This window comes from Acanthochromis polyacanthus, chromosome 11, assembly GCF_021347895.1.
Source record: "Acanthochromis polyacanthus isolate Apoly-LR-REF ecotype Palm Island chromosome 11, KAUST_Apoly_ChrSc, whole genome shotgun sequence".
Classification (NCBI taxonomy): domain Eukaryota; kingdom Metazoa; phylum Chordata; class Actinopteri; family Pomacentridae; genus Acanthochromis; species Acanthochromis polyacanthus.
The window spans coordinates 36,171,686-36,188,276 of NC_067123.1; the positions used below are offsets into that span (position 1 = coordinate 36,171,686).

At 39.1% G+C, this 16,591-nt stretch overlaps 2 protein-coding genes across 3 annotated transcripts; both read right to left on the bottom strand.

Annotated features, from left to right (window-relative positions):
- Positions 1-447: 447 nt before the first annotated feature.
- cndp2 (carnosine dipeptidase 2) lies at positions 448-8,883 on the bottom strand. Its single transcript, XM_022220744.2, has 12 exons — positions 8,644-8,883; positions 7,292-7,369; positions 6,842-6,985; positions 6,556-6,718; positions 4,898-4,986; positions 3,120-3,320; positions 2,904-2,988; positions 2,649-2,809; positions 2,404-2,568; positions 1,672-1,813; positions 856-1,003; positions 448-651 (listed from the first exon to the last, which is right to left on the bottom strand). Exons 2-12 carry the CDS (start codon positions 7,349-7,351, stop codon positions 585-587), a joined length of 1,425 nt encoding a protein of 474 aa, XP_022076436.1. The 5' UTR covers positions 7,352-7,369; positions 8,644-8,883; the 3' UTR covers positions 448-584.
- A 1,353-nt stretch (positions 8,884-10,236) lies between these two features.
- On the bottom strand, positions 10,237-15,629 carry LOC110970463 (zona pellucida sperm-binding protein 4-like). 2 transcript variants are annotated; one of them, XM_051956083.1, is made up of 12 exons: positions 14,552-15,628; positions 13,705-14,007; positions 13,510-13,622; positions 13,201-13,384; positions 12,939-13,061; positions 12,678-12,850; positions 11,461-11,558; positions 11,209-11,357; positions 10,903-11,080; positions 10,698-10,827; positions 10,427-10,501; positions 10,237-10,343 (listed from the first exon to the last, which is right to left on the bottom strand). In XM_051956083.1, exons 1-12 carry the CDS (start codon positions 14,871-14,873, stop codon positions 10,335-10,337), a joined length of 1,857 nt encoding a protein of 618 aa, XP_051812043.1. In that variant the 5' UTR covers positions 14,874-15,628; the 3' UTR covers positions 10,237-10,334. The 2 variants fall into 2 exon arrangements, with proteins under 2 accessions (XP_051812043.1, XP_051812042.1); XM_051956082.1 differs by having other exon boundaries at positions 10,267-10,501; positions 14,552-15,629.
- Positions 15,630-16,591: the final 962 nt, after the last annotated feature.

The window sequence follows — 16,591 nt, forward strand, 5'->3', positions numbered from 1 at the left end:
TATTGTATTTTTGAAATGTGTGCAAGCACTAACTAGATTGCGGCTTAATTTGTTGTACACTGTAATGCCAATGAAGGAATTCTGTTCTGATATTCTTGTTTCATCACAGTGACAGAAAATGTCTCGATGCCAGTATCTAAAAATCAAAAGTAGCAACCAAGAGAATCATAAATGTTACTAGATGCAGTTATTACCATACATCTTTAGTGCTTATACAATGTGCAGCAAGTTTCTGACTATGCAAACCTTTTTTGGTGAGTATAAATTACTGAAATTGTGCCCACTGTTTTAATTCTAAGTAATAAGTTTAATTCACATTTCACGCCTGCTTTTTTAAGCAGTCAGACATATTTTTAAGGAATAAATGAGGGACTATGAGGCAGGAACTGTTGTGGTGCATCAACAGCAAATCCTATCAACACATTAATTAAACCAGACAACACAAGGTAACAAAGCAAAACACTTTATTATTAGAAGTGTGTAGAAAACTGCTAAGTGTGGGAGGCAAAATGTAGTACCATGATTATGGCTCTGAGGGTTAGAATGGACATATTTTACAGTTTACATAATCAGACATCATCAGTTCACTCCAGCTGGGAAACCTCGTGGAAGTACGCTCCCAGCATCTTGATTCCTTCAATGTAGTTGGTCCTGAAAATGGAGGAAAAAAACAATTATCAAATGTTGTGATTAAAAGCCTAAACAATAACTCACACTGACAAGAAATTAATTTTAACATAAAAATACATAAATAAGTTAATAATCATACAAAACTATCTTATATTGCTTCTTAAGTCCCATGTGATTATTGCGATGGACTTTTCAAAAGAAGTGAAACTCTGTGCTGTGACCAACCTGTTGATCTTTTCGTTCTGGGAGTGAGCTCCATCGTCAGAGGATCCGACAGGAAGCAGCATGACGTTACGTCCTGTCGCCTCCTGGAAGGTCAGAGTGACGGGGATGCTTCCACCCTCACGAGTCAGGTCAGGCTCAACACCAAAGACTACAGCACAGCAGGGTGAGGAGGAGACAAGGAGAGAGTGAAGATCAAAATGTTCTTTTTGCATCCAGAATAAATAAATAAAGAATAAGTAACACATTAATCAAGAATATCCACATTTTTGGCTTTTTAAATTGACAGATATACTTATAATTCTACCCAAATTGCAAAAAGTTGTAACTGTTTTGTAGCTTCAGTGGTAATAAATGTATTGTTTAAGCATTTTCTGACCCCTATTTTCTATCATCTTGAACTCCCGACTGTTAATTTTTGGTAATTTGAGCATCACAGTTGAAATTCTATTCACCTGCACTGCATCAAGGCGGCAGAAAAGGGTTTAAAAGCTTCAAACCGTCGATGCATGCAACCAAAATGAATGCACAAATGCATACAGGAAGGGATAAGTGGGGATATACAGTAGTCCCTCGACATATCGCGGTTCACTTTTCGCAGTTCACTGTATCGCTGATTTTTTAAACTGCATTTGGTAGCACAGATTTTTCGCTATATCACCGGATTTTGCAGTATATATGTATTTTTAGATATTTATTATTGTGACAAGCTGCGTTCAAGAACAACGCTGAAGAAAGGATATCTGCCTTTTATGCACAATGCACAAAATTGACCATGTAATCATCAGTCATTGGTATTTTATCATTCAGCCTGTGTACCCGTCTTCATGGCCTTCCGTCCAGCCATGTAGTGTGGGTGGTTGAAGTCAGAGACCCAGGCTTTGGCTCCGTGGCCCATGTCCACTTTCAGTTTGTTGGGGCTTCCCAATTCTGCAAATTTCTTTTGCAGATGGTCGAGAACCTTGAAAACAAAAACGGGAAGTTATTAGTTAAATCAAACCAGCAAGAATATGGCTAACATATCAGTGAGCAGGGAGAATTCTGGCAGCTTTGGAGGTTAAAACCTTGGAGGAAACCGACTGATGTTGGTCTTTCTTACTTCTCAAAGGGGAAGTAATCCAAACCTCTTTTAAAACAGAACCTCTCTAAAACATTCTTCTATATACACAACAATAATGTATGTAGAGGATTAAATTATAGGTACTGAGAGTAGTAGTAGGAGTGGCTGGTTTACAGTGATGGAAGATGCTGGAGACCCTCATCATTCACTGAATTACTGTCAAAAATAGATGAAATAGATTAACTTTGGAAGCTTTGTGACCCTAAACACTGCACAAATGTAAGCTTCATTATACATCTGCCTTACTAGCAACATTTTTAAATAAAAAAAGAAGACAAGAAAGGTGACTGAGCGAGTCAGCTGTGTGACACATTACCACAAGAGGAAGAAAGTGGTTAACAAAGTCATCAAGTTTTCCAGCACCGAACATGAATACAACACGATCAGAGACGGCGTTAAATCCTGCCAGGTTTAAGTAAATCCACATCTACCTGCTTTTCCACAATTTTGGGGTCCATGTCAGGGACGAGGCGGATGGAGAACTTGCCGATGACCTTGCGGGGGATGACAGTCTTGGCTCCCGTTTCAGCGAAAGCCCCCTCAATACCATGAAGAGAGAGAGACGGGTACCTCCAGCGGTGCATTAGGATTTGCTCCTACAGTGGGGAAAAAGCAACATGCTGTAGAATAACAGAGCACATTTCAACCGATGGAAGCAGATGAATCATTTCCCTACCTTGGTGTTGTGCAGCAGCTGCCCAACTCCCACGTCTTTGCAGTACTCGTCCAAGTCGAAATCGATTTTCTCATACAGCTTCTGCTCCTCGTCTGTCAGAGGGGCCACGTTGTCGTACATCCCAGGAACCAGAATCTTCCCCCTCCTGTCAACCAGGGAGCCTGTGGAGGAAACATGAGGTTAAAACTCCAAACATTTCAGAGACAACAGTCTGCTTCTGAGCCTGCACTCAGCTCAGTCCTCAGCTTCACCTACCCAGAAGTGCAATAAGGTCAGTCATGGCCTCGTGAACAGAGCCACCAAACACCCCTGAGTGCAGGTCCTTCTCACAGCCATCCACCTTCAAGTTGGAAAGGAAAATGTCATTAAAACGTGCTGCATCAAAACGCACGTTAAAGCTACGTTTGTGAAACAATGCTTCATAGCAAGGTTTGTTTTTGCTCCAGTTTAACTCATTATTCAAGTCTGTACCTCAACGAAGAAATAGCAGATTCCTCTGAGGCCGTAGGTGATGCAGGGTTTGGTCTTGCCCAGCCAGTAGTTGTCAGAGATGCAGACGTAGTCGACCTCTTTAAAAAAGGTGTCTTTACGGGCAAACACGAGCTCATCCAGGCCCTCGGATCCAGATTCCTCCATGCCCTCAAAGCAGAATTTGATGTTGATGGGAAGGTCCTGAAACACGGAGAGAGACTCTGTCAAAACGGTCACATGAAGCATCATCAGACCTCAGAAGGATGGAAGTGACCATTCACTGATTTAAGCTGAAAATTAGGGTGATTTCTAAGCTCTAAATACATAAAATCTTTGTACATATCATTTGGAACATTTGGCAAATCACTTCTTGGATGTGTTGACTGTGCATTAATATCCTCTGACACTGTGACAAGATCATAGTGTTTCATGGAAAAGCAAAGGTGATTTAAAGCCACATGCAGGCAGCATGCTTCAGTTTAATCATTACATGACGGCTGGATAAGACGACTTCCAATTCCATCCTAAGACCTTTGACCAGGACAAGTGCTGCTGGCAGCTCTAAAGCGATCAACAAGCACCCGTCAAATCAGGGCTGTACTTTAACACAGAGATAACCTCTTTCTTAGAGTGATAATTAATCATATCGGAAAATAAGCTTCTGAAATTAGCAGTTCTACATCTAAATATAAAATGTTGTCAGTTCTGGTTCATTATCACTTTTCCTTAATTGTGCGTTTATCAATAGATCAGAAATATTTTACACCAAACCCAAAAGATTCATATCATTTAGGGATACTACCACAAAAAAAATGAAATAAAATCTTTGATAACATCATTTATATTTAATGTTTCTCACAATGACATTTTAAATCATGTGAAGTCCACACTAAAGGTTGATGGATATTTAATACTAAAAAACTAATTTTACTTGTTTGGCAGTTAAATGTTAAAGAGGAAAGGTCTCATCTGATTTTTCTGTGACGGTGCAGAGAACTACAGCAACAAGTTCTTGTTGCATTTCCAAAAAACTAACAAAGGAGGCTAAGTAGGTAAAATGAATGAAAACTTAATAATGGTCTTTTTAGATTGCATCTGACTGAACCACATATCATCCTAATGTAGACACAAAAACAAAAAAGATGGTTCTTTTGGCATAAAATATAACAGCTATGGCCTTTGCATTAAATGGCATTTCCATAAACTGGTAATTTTTTTTAAATAATCTCCAAACCTTATTACTTTATAAGAAGCTTTTTAACGATCAGCTTTGAAAACAAATAAAAATGTTTCTGATGTGTGCAGTAGATGGATCTAATCGTGTCACCTTTAATAACTTCTAAACAGTAACATTCCTCCATCCTAAAATAGACTGCCACACCTCTGTGAGACTCGTCGTCCCGATTCACAGCAAATTCCATCAGATGTGATTAAAAAAGCAGCTTCAAAGTAGGTAATTTATAGACAAAAAAGAAGCAACATGAACCAAAACAGTGTTGAAAAGGATCTGTGCAGGATCTGGCTCAGCATCCAGCTCATATTGAACATCAATTTCTGCTGATGTCATCCAGTTTAAGCGGTTTTCATTCAACAGAAAAGAAAAGGCTTGGTTTGGGAGTGTGTGGATGGGTGGCAACGGCAAGTAGCTGAGCACAAAAGAAATGCAGTTGAGCCCAAAGTCTAATCCCCGATTTACTGTTTTGTTTATTTAAACATGCACAGGGTTTGCAATCCCATTTTTCATGAACAACATGGTGACATTTTGGCAATAACTGTACCTGCTTGAGCTTCTGATGGGCTTCAATGCAGTTAAACCAGGCCAGCACTGGTCCCTTGTCATCGGTGGATCCTCTGCCATAAAGCTTACCTACAAAGAGAAAGCAACATTTCAACTTAAATATTGATTTAACTCATGTTAATCTGATGACACAAGTTTCTGTTTATTGATAGATAAGCCAACTCCAGTGAATGTGGCTTAGTTCATTAAAACAACACGGTGACACCAGAAGTGCTACAATTACTAATATTATGTGTAAAGATAATATTATCTTTACACAAGGGTTTATTATTAATAAACCCTTGTACGAGATAAAAAGTCACAGGCAGATCTGTGTGTGTCATAAACAAAGCTGAATGAGCAGAAATGAGGGAGGAGGAAGTGAATGTAGTACTTTCAGTCTGCTGACTATCACCAGACAGACTATGAGTGTTGGCATTAGAAGCTCAAAAAAATCCAACAACCAAAAAAGAAGGAATTAAAATTAAAAACGCTGACTGGTATCTGACAATCTGTAAACGCTGATGTCATAAAACACAGTGAATATGTGGCTTAATACATTTTTAAAAAAAACATACATTATTCTCAGCCTAATCTGCTTTACCTGCTTTGTACAACAGTGTAAATGAGGCTAACTTGTGTTAATGGATCACACATGATTACAGGGTTTATAAAAGCTCCTGCACAGAGTTATCCTGGGCTGTTTAGCACTTGACAAATACAATAAAAATTATTCTGGTGCCGTACTTGCATTATTATGTGGAGTCTAACAATGAACAGGCAACGATTCAAGAATTATGATGGCTTAGTCATGCAAAATGATTACACCAACTAAAGCAGAAGATGCTTTAATAACATCATGCAGGACTTTGACTCAGTAAAATACTCCACTTGAGCCATTCTGCCTCTTTATAATCAATTTCTTTGCCATTGAAAAGTACTTTGAATTGCCTTGCACGTGAATAGAGCTACTGTATAAGAATTGCCTCGCCTCGCCTCGCCTCGCCAAGAGCTGAATGCATTCCTGATGCTTATTAATACGAGCGTACTGGTTCAACTTGAACTGTGAGGTTTGCAGGAAACAGCCCGACCCTCCAACATGAGGTAAACAGGGTGGACTTTGGAAATCTGTAGCTAACTGTGACAGCATGGCAAATATAATGCTGAAAAAGCTGAGAGAGCATTTAAATACAAATCTTCATTTCAGCAATTATGATGAAAACAACTTGTCTGATCACCAGAGAAGCAGCTTGATTACGTGTCAGTGTTACAGTTAGATGTAAAAAGTTACTGGGTTTATACTATTCTGTAGCCTCCTCATGGCTCAGTTAAACTAATTCTTCTAACTTTTCTGGCAGTTTTTCTGGCAAGACTGCTGTCAGGTCTTGTCTGTAGGACATTTGGGGTTTATTTCAGTGAGGTTTGATACTATAAGTTTGCTTAGGCAAGAAAAAAAGTGGCATATCTGTTACAACTAAGCCTGGAAACAGAAACTTTGAATTTAACCGCATCACGTCTCATCTTACAAACCCAAACACATTCCGATCTACTTTAATAACTCCCAGGGAAGCGGTTTTGTTTTGAGCTGCTAAACTGCTCCAGGGTTACTTTGCAGGGAGCATTACCAAAACAAAAGCAGAACAAATGTCCAGCTCTTACCATCTTTTTCCACCAGAGTGAAAGGCTCTGTGTCCCAGCCATCATCGATGCTGGCTGGCTGGACATCAAGATGGCCGTAAATGCACACCGTCTTCTTGCCCGGGTCTGACCCCAAATCGCCCAGAATGATGGGAGGCAGGGCGATCTCCTCTCCAGAGGGAAGCTGCACAAATAAAACTTAGCTTACCTATTCTGTGGGAAGAATAGCTAAAAATGCAAATGTTAACCGGTCGTCTTTTTAACAAACTAATGCAGACATTTACAAAGCGAACACAATCATGCTCACCTTCTGTGTGCCAACGTCCACCAGTTCCACCGTCCCCCCCAGCTTCTTGATGTCCTCGGCTGCCATCTCCATCATCTTCTTGATCTCCCCACGCTTCTCGGGCCAAGCAGACACACTCTGGACGGCCACCCATTCTGCAAGGCGCTGCAAAATAAGAACATCACAGAAAACTTGGAATGCTTTCTCACAAAACACAACATGTATTTTATGCATTTCATTGAACTGGAAAAAATGGAGTCACAGGAAGCATGTCGTAGCACATTAGGGCTTCCACAAAATCTGCAACTAAAGTTAACGTGACTGATTTCAAGAGGCCAGTGAATGAGTTATGCTCCTGCTCAGTATTCAAGATTCATACAACACATTTGGGTACCATCTAACCACCACAAACGATCCTTACGAGGACTAAACTTAAACTAAATTGCAAATCTTCCATCAGAATGAGCCTACCTTCACATACAGGTCCTGATTATCGTCCACATACTCGAAAAGCGCCGGGAGATGAGCCATTTTTGCCAGCGACAGGAGCTGAGGGTTTAACAAGCAGAACGGTGTGAATCTGCCTCGAACCGTGTGTGCTATCTTATAGGACGACAAAGACCACACCCTCCTTCAAACCTGCTGACTGCTGCTGTATTTGTAGCTCTTCTGTCATGCACACAAGTGTTGCAAGTGACAAGCAAGCATGTTTCACATCAAGAAGTTGAGTTTTGCAGAACTATACATACAGCTGACTGCCGCTTTTCCTGTAGGTGTTCGGAATTACATGGAGTGTAAATGTCTAGACAAAAAGCCCTTATATTAGGAAGTTATATCATAAATATCACATCTATAGAAGGAGGTTCTCTTCCATCCACTGCAGGTCTATCTGGAGAACATAACATTTATCAAATCATTGAAAAAGCCACAGAGAAAATCACTTAAGGTGGTTGAAAAAGCTCTTAAGTCTATTTAAGCTCAGGAAATGTTCCTATCATTAGAATAATATGTATATTTACACATAAATACATAATTGGTGCATGTGTGGAGCCTGTGTGTCAACTACTTTGAGAATTTATTAACTGGTTGGGAACATTTTTAACATTAAAAAAGTCAAAATTCTTTCATTTCAGCTTCTTAACTCTGAATATTATCTGGTTTCTTTCATCCTCAATGACTGCAAACTGACTATATTCTAGTTGTGGCCAAAAAAACAAACATTTGAGGATGTTATTGTGGGGTTTGGAAAGCAGTAACTGATAATTTTCTGACATTCTCTAAAGCAAACAATTCACTGATTAATTGAGAGAAAGTAGGATTATTAGCAAAGGAAATTATGTGAATTGAAGGCATGGACTTGACATCCTGTGCTTGGGCTCCATATCTAGCATATTCCTATGAGAACATTATTGTCTTACATTTTTTATTATGATAACGTTTTGTGCAAAATGTAATGAGACACTATGATTTGCAGGTGGTGAAAACATGAATCAGCAAACTTCAAATGTCAAGTTTAACGGCAGCTGCTCAAATCTCTGTAATGACACACAGCTAAAAAAAAAACAAACAAAAAAAACAGACCTGGTAATGAAACTGACACTAATTTGGCTAGTTCAGATATTTAGAAGGCCCGTTTAATGTGTAGCTAAGAGACAAACGGAGCAGTTTGTATTAACTGTGATATTAGCCGACTGGCTAGCAACATTAGCAGGGTGACATAACATGACACTGACGGGCAGCTAGCTTATCCTGACACATAGTTTGCTGGTTTCTAAAACCACGAAAAGAATAATTAAATTACCAGTTCGGTTGTACAGACTTACTTCGTTTCTATTTCCGTCCAGCTGATGTCCACATGTGACTCTTCTCACCTGACAGACACTTCCTGCGCTCGCTAATAAAAATTTGTCGGCTAAAGTTGAAAACCGTTTATTGACAACTCAGCACACCCGTGGATAATTTCCTTCTTCTTCTTTTAATAAAATCCAGTCAGGCTCTTTATTGTTAAACGCAATGCTGCCCTCTACAGACAAGTACCAGTTTATTTTATATCCTTAATTAGGATGTTTTGGGAGAGAAGTTCAGAGACTGCTCTTCTGAGTTAGCTTCATGGCGCAAAGGATTGTGGGTCATCGGTTCGTCCATACAGAGACATTTTACAGAGGCGATTAAACCCATTTAGTAAATCTACGTCGGTAAACCAAGACACAGGTGGCCCTTTCTAACCCTTAAATAGCATTGAAATCATTCTACTGAAGGGTGGAGATCAAAAGAAAGGGGTTTGTATTATGTTGGTATAATAATTTCACTGTACAAATGGATACTTTTATTAGAATATACACATCAATATGACTAAGGCACTTTTGAAGTCCATGGGATATACATTGCATACATTTTTATTCAAAGTAAAAAAAAATCATGATCATGCCTTTACAAATTCCATAATTATGGAAACTATCACTAAAATGTCAACTCAATAACCATCCAAAATTAATAACCACCTTCTACTTAGCTGAACAATAAAATGAGCTTATTCCAAAACTGTTGTTCCTTTCATTAAGTTGAGATGACATTTCTTTTGTCAACAAATCAAATTTTATATGGAAAACAAATTGTATCTGTGTCCAAGAAATTGTCCATTACAAAAACACCTCTCAAGGAAGTGTGTCAATTCTGAATCACATCATTTCCTCCTGAAGAAGACTGGCAAGACCCCAAAGCTTTGAGTTACTTAATATAAAGTAGTGAGTCAAGTGTGGATTGAAGGCAAGTCAACAGAGTTACAATATCTTTATCAATAACTTTCAATTTCACTCACTTGTATATATATACAGATGAATCTTTGTTAAAATGTCATGTGGTGTTTGGTTATAGGCAGCCATGTTGAGTTTAGGCCTGAAAACAGCAAAAATGTCAACTGTGATACCTGCATCTATCTTGTGAAAAAAAAAAAAAAAAAAAAAAAACCCCGACACTTAAATCATCCATAATATCTTCAACAGTGCAAAAATGTCAGCTTCTCATCCCTATGGTCTTTAGCAACATTCATTATTGTCTGGATTACAAAATAATGTTGGGCATTTATGGAAAGATTAGTTTCTCCAAAGACATCTGCCCTTGCCTAAACATGATACATTAGCCATGTTATAAAGACAAAGATCTTTTTTTTTTAAACCCCTAAATAGGTGTGGCATTGTGAGGTCAAAAATCAGTCACTGTAGAATGAATTAATCAGTTTGAGGGTCACATACTATAGTCTTCCATCTGCACTACAAATTCTAAACATGTGGAACTCAAGCATGGCTCAGAAAGTGAAAGGCAACATTTCAGAATGTGAATTCGATATCAAACATTCATTTTAAGCATCAAACCACAACCCTTGCATTTACGCAAGTAATAAATCTTAGTTGCATTTAAAACAAACCACAAGGACCCATGCATTTTGTATAAAAGAAGTTGCCATTTATTATTTACAGTTCAAATCATATTTAATGGCTCATCTGTTGAAAAATCCTCACGTTGTCTAGAAGCAAAATAAACAAAACACAATGGGAAGATTAGAAATTTAAAGAACCAACAACAAATATGCAAGGTTTACAGCCTCACCTTTCCATCAAAGCACCGCTCTTCACATTCCTTTTCTGTTGGCCTACAAACTTCTGCAGAGCACATGAAATAGATCTAGAGGGGAATGACACATGCACCATGAAGTCAGAGATCCTACAGGAAATCCAGGTGAGCTGTAGCATAAATTGCCTTGTTTTGGGTATTATTAATTTACAATTCACCATTAAAACAGTGCTAACTGAGCATCTCTACATTACTTTAACCTGTAAAATAGTTTTGCCATTAGGCCCTAATCTCCATTTTAACTCACTTCTTCATCAAGGTATTGGTTTGTCTTTTGTTCCATAAACTGAAAGGCAGTCACAACGAAACGTCTTTTGTAACGAGTTTTGCCACTGATTTGAAGGATGGACACACTTGGATCATGAGGGTTTGCACACCTGTAGACACAAACAGAGTTAGGGGAAGCTGGAGCTGAACCTGAATGACTATGCAGTGGATTCAGACATGCTTACCCTTCGTAAATAAGCACCAGAGCGTTCTTTGCAGATCGAGGGTAAGCGAGGCAGTAGTTGACAAGAATTACTGCATCTGGTTTGGGCGACTTCAGCCGCAACTCAAGATAAACAGGTTTGCCGAGGAGAAGTCTCAAAGGCTGGTGGTAGGTGGGAAAGAATTTTTGATACGTTTCATCTGTTGGGATTAAAACAGATGGGAAGCAAAATTTTATTGAAAGGTCTTGTGTTTAATGTGATCCCAGCCAAATTAAAAGATTGTGCATGCTGCAATTTTTTTTGGAAAATAAGGAAGAAACACTTGACCTGTTGCGATTCTCAACTGGACACCATATAATCCGTTAGAGATGATTGCTGACGGCAGATTGGAAGGTGGAGTTTTGACCATGTAGCCAACGGTAGCCAGTGACGGCTGAGCAGCTCCTGTTTTGCTGTAGCGACACTCAATCAAGAACCTACAGGAGACATGCGTTAAAGACAATGCATTTATGCACTACAGAGCAAGTTATTTTGAGTGGACCTGTAGTCATAGTTAAATGTACTGTATGAGTCACTAACCTGAGTGGATTACTTCTTGTTATTAAGCCAAACTTGAGGTTCAGTGCATGGACAATAATCTGAACTTCAGCCAAGTAGATCTTCACCTCACCAACATTCTGTAAGGAAAAGTCAGCTTTCAACAGACCCAATGCAATCCAGAAATGTTTAGATCAATAAAATTCCATTTTATTTCCACCCAAGATCCAAGTACGAAACCCTTTAGACGCAACCGACATCACAAATGCAGTGCTCAGGTTAGAGGACTTGAAATAGTATTTTAAAAAAAAAGCAGACTGATGGCAAACAATGCATTGCCCTTTTAAATAAGTGAATTTGGATCATTTCATTCAGTCTGATCAAATAGCCGATTGATCACTTTCCATTTATGACAGCGTTTTGATTTTAGTAAAATGCCAAAAAAAAAAAAAAAAAAAGAAAAATAAAGTCATGAATGGCTGCAAACAACTCTGCACACATGCAATGAAGGCCCGTAACAGCATGCAGCCAGATGCAGATTTCTTCCATTCACCCATGCTTGGGTTTTTGTACATTTTGCAGTTAGACAGCTACATTTATGCATGACCAAGTTCACCATGAATGAGTCCCTTAGGGAATTCTGCAGATAAGCAGACTCTGAAAGGTTTCATTAAAAAAAAAAAAAAAGTCCTCATGCACTTGATAGTTTCACAATGCAACAACCTTAAGCCCTCTGCAAGAACACGCCTCAAAGTCAAGAGTTTCAAGACAGATGGACCACAGAATGTATGACAGATCACAAGTACTGGAATTTTGTATAGTTTCTCATTACACAATAAATTTTGCTATATTTAGTCATTTCAGAAATATGAATGCTATAAAAAAAAAAAAACACATTATCATCCGGTTTAAAAAAAAAAAAAAAAAAGTGAAATCTTCATCGATTTGTGACAAACCAGCTGCAATGTCGAGTCAGAGTGACCAGCTATGCATTTGGAAATTCAATTTTAAAAAGAGATCTGTAGCATTGAATTTCTTATTTAAGTTGTCTTCTAAAGATGCAGTACAAGGATAAATAATGTAAATTGTGGCGGATTTATGGCTCAATGTTCTTAAATCAAGTTCTGGACACAAAGTGATGGCTAAGGTGTTGGAAGCATTGCCCTCAATAACCCAAGCACTGCTGCAGTCTAATGACCTGAATTCAAAACTTTAGAAACAGAGTGGAAAGGGCATTATGAGACAAGGGGAACACTTACATAAACACGAGTTCCACATTCTGTAACTTTGAACTTAAAGATGGCAACCTTGTCAGTAACATAAACTGGTTTACAGTCAGCATTCCCAGGAATAACCAGCTTGGTGGGATCCACATGGATGGATGCAGAGTCGTGGCGAATGGCAAAAACAAAGTGTTGATCTGCAGTGCACTCTGAAAGTGAGGGAGGAAAGTCACCAAAAGAGAAGGTCTCCATTCGAGAACAAGTTAGTATGGACTGAATGAATATCCTAAGCTTTACCATCCAGCGGGTAGAAGCAGGAAGATTTACTCGGACAAAAACAGCATCCAATCTTCTCACACTCGTAACGAGATATTTCTGAATACCCACATGTCAACCGCTCTGCCATGGCTACAACACAATCTGAAATTTAACAAACAAGAACCCCACATTAAATATTCTACCACCAAAAATTTGTAAGAGTGATGCGATATCAATGCACCACATTAGAGATACAAAGCAAACATCCTCGGCTCATTTGCTGGACTCTGTTTACACTCACTGTGCGCCTTTGGTGGTGGCGCCGGTTCTGAGTATGTAGCAGGTGGGACGTAGCATGTGTGTGATCTGCCACCACGAGGGTACAGGTCATGGTCCAGCTTTGTACTTCCCTCACAAGATATGGTAGAAACTTGCAGCCGATCAAACGAATCAAAGTGCAACAACTGCAGACTGTAGCCATCATCCTGAAATGATTAAAAACAGCTTTTGCATGGGACATGAAGTTGATTCCAGGCAAGTAAAGTCAGCACAGTTACATGTTCTCTACCTTTTGGGATAAACAAATTCAAACCATTTCTCAGTAACCTACATGTTGTTTCACATTGCACCCACTGAAGGGTACAGTCAAGGTGTTCTCCAAGAGGTTCACGTCAAAACCACAAGACTCCTCAGCTTCCCCGACAGACACAAAGTCCTTAGCGCCTGGAGAGAGAAAATACATCCTGGAAATTTGACAAGATTCATTCAGCAACAGCATGTTTTTGTCAAAGGTCCAAGTACGTACCCAAAACTTTAGCCTCACTTAGCCTGCCCGTTAGCAGAGTGATGTGGAAGCCAGCATCATTGCAAAGCAGATGTACATTTGCAGTAATCGGACTGATGCTGCCAGCCCAGCTTCTGAAAGGGCCGGTCACAAACTCAGCCTCATATTCATTTTCTTTACTGTCGCCCCAGATTCTTGGACCAGAATTTACTTCGTCCGCCTCAGATCCATTTTCAGCAAATGAGTCAAAGCTGTCAACTTCACCTTCAGATTCAGCTTCCAGGATTGTTTTCTCAGGAACTTCACCTTCATAATTCTCATCATCTACAAGAGAGTTTATTGTTTTTAGTGATGCCACTGATAACTAGACAAAAACTTATGATTATGGCATTTCTGTTGACCTTTTGAGAGACAAAAATAAAGTCAGTTCCAGAGATATAAAACATTCACATGTGAGGATCTAACAAAGCCTTTCATCTGAAGAGCGTTCCATGCTGTCCCCCGTTTCAGCAAATTAATACAAGAATACTTTCAATTTATAAGCTGGAAAGATGGCTTATTTTTTACCATAACAGTAAAGCGTCTGTTTTAGCCTCAGTCTAAACTCCTCCTGCATCTGTGATTGACAGCAGCCAACATGCATGTGAAACGGTGCAAGACTAGGATTTTTGAATTTCTTCATTTTACATGAAGCATCACAACTGTTTTTAACTAGTTTGTAAGGTGAATTTATCACAAAACATTGACGGTTTCTCACCAATATGGAGATGAAACTGTTTTATTGGGAATTCAGCTGTAGTAAAACACAGTTTACTATATACATTAGCACAGAGAGCCAGAGAGAAGCAAACAGATGTAAACACTTTACCCTCGGTCAAGATACTTGGACCAGAATCTACTCCAGCCACCTCAACTTCAAATCCGGCTAAGGGGTCAACGCTGCCAACACCTTCAAGGATAGTTTTCTCAGGAACTTCATCTTCATAACCGTCATTGTCTTTGTCATCTACAGGAGAGGATAGATTGTTTTTAGTGATGCCACAGAGCTGTAGACAAAAACCTAGCCGTACACAGAAAGCTGCACCAGAGAAGATGGCGTTTGTTGAACTTTTAGAAGACAAAACTAAGACTAGTTTCAGAGAAAACATCCACATGTGAGGCGCTAAAGACTCATCTGAAGAATGCTCCATGCTGTGGCCCGTTTCAGCAAATTAATGCAAGTTTCACATCTCAAGAACCACCAGAGGAAAGCAAAGCCATGGAAACAACTGGACAAGTTTAGTTTGCTCTGAAGCACAAGGGGTGACATGAATACAGTTAGCCACCCCGTCCTTGTTTATTGGTTTGAAATCGCTCTCCAAGCTTCTGTCATCTCTGAATGTCCCTCGGCATTCTAACTACAATCAAAGGCAGTGATAATGTTAGCCATATTAGCTGCACAATCTGCCAGTGCTGATGATTTGCCTACTGCTGGGTGGACATTACCATCAAAAATAAAAGCCTTCCACTGGATCTTCAGTTCCTCTGATACTGTGAGTGCATAAAGGCTTTAGTATTCACTCTTGCAGTCAATAGCATTACGTTAAGTTTGCTTTGCTCAATGCTGCAGCATTTTGGAGAGCAGAAACAGCATTATAAAGTAAATAAACCCGGTGGACTGAGGTAGCCAATCTTTCTGAAGGTCTAGACCTGGAAGCAGAATTAAGCAACATTAAACTAGAGGATTGAAGATTAGTTTAGGAAAGCTCTTTTTTGCGAGATGGGTATAACCAAAATCGCACATGGCCATTTTGAGGTGTGGTTTGGTTCTTCAGTGAAAACGTAACATAAAAGGAAAACCCTTATTGGTTAAGGAATGCCAGAAGAAATAAGAAAAACAGCCTAATATCCCCAACAGCTTTTGCTTACACCTAAACAACCACAAAAAAAAAAAAAAAAAAAAAAAAAAAAATATTAATGGAATTTCACCACATAGGGCCTTTAACATGTGTGGTTTGTTTAGGTGCATGCATTTATATTAACCGCTGTGTACATGTGAGGCTTAAAAGGACAGAAGTCAAGGTTTTACAAGGACAAATAGGAAGTTTAAAGTTGTAAGTATAAAAATGTTGAATTATTTCATCTCCAAAGTTACACTGTGCCTTTAAATCAACCTTCAGCACATATGGGCCAACAGCTCCGTGTGAATGCAGACATGTGGAGGACTCCTCTGACTGAACAGGCCTGAACTGTAGCTGCTACTTTACCTGATTCTTTAATGCTCGCTGCTTCACTCCACCCTCCGCTCTCGTACAAACGTAAAAGCTCAGTTTCATTGATCACCTCCCATCCCTGGACAGGCAGAACCAGAACCAGAAGCAGCAGCTTGACCCGGAGCGCAGCCATCTGACAGAAAACACTCAAATAACTGTTGAAAGCCTCCTCCTGCCCCGCTACAAGTACTCAAGGCTCCTGGCTAATTGGTCACACCTGGTGGATGCTGATTGCTCTGTGGCCTATTTATGCTCTAATCAGTGGACCTGCTTTAAAAACAAGCAAATGCTCACCAAGGTTTTACTGTCATCATGTGTATTATTTATTACTTAGCTTAAATTATAGCTACGAGACTTAGAAGAGGACCAGAAATCTACAGAAAATGGTATTTTTTGGAAGCTTTTTTATTTAAAAAAAAGAAAGAAAAAGAAAGCACGGAGTCATTCTTAATTTTGATCACAATAAACCAAAGATGTAGCTTTTTTGATTTCCAATTTTTCATGAAATGGAAGACAAAATAAAACACTCTTTCCCTTTTATGCACATATTTTCTGCAGTTTTTTGTACAATATAAGAAATCAGTAAAAAAAAATCAATAAAGTTAATTTAAAAAATTACTAAATACATTTTTTTTAAAAATGGCAGCAAGAGTGTG

Excerpts from the sequence above, each read along its gene's own strand:
- cndp2 (XM_022220744.2), bottom strand. The coding sequence starts at position 7,351 with ATGGCTCATCTCCCGGCGCTTTTCGAGTATGTGGACGATAATCAGGAC. Across the intron at positions 6,719-6,841 it reads TGGACGTTGGCACACAGAAG|CTTCCCTCTGGAGAGGAGAT; the intron begins GTGAGCATGATT and ends TTATTTGTGCAG. Across the intron at positions 4,987-6,555 it reads CACTCTGGTGGAAAAAGATG|GTAAGCTTTATGGCAGAGGA; the intron begins GTAAGAGCTGGA and ends TTCTCTTTGTAG.
- LOC110970463 (XM_051956082.1), bottom strand. The coding sequence starts at position 14,873 with ATGGAGCATTCTTCAGATGAGTCTTTAGCGCCTCACATGTGGATGTTT. Across the intron at positions 14,008-14,551 it reads TCCAAGTATCTTGACCGAGG|ATGATGAGAATTATGAAGGT; the intron begins GTAAAGTGTTTA and ends ACTCTCTTGTAG. Across the intron at positions 11,358-11,460 it reads ACAAGAAGTAATCCACTCAG|GTTCTTGATTGAGTGTCGCT; the intron begins GTTAGTGACTCA and ends TGTCTCCTGTAG.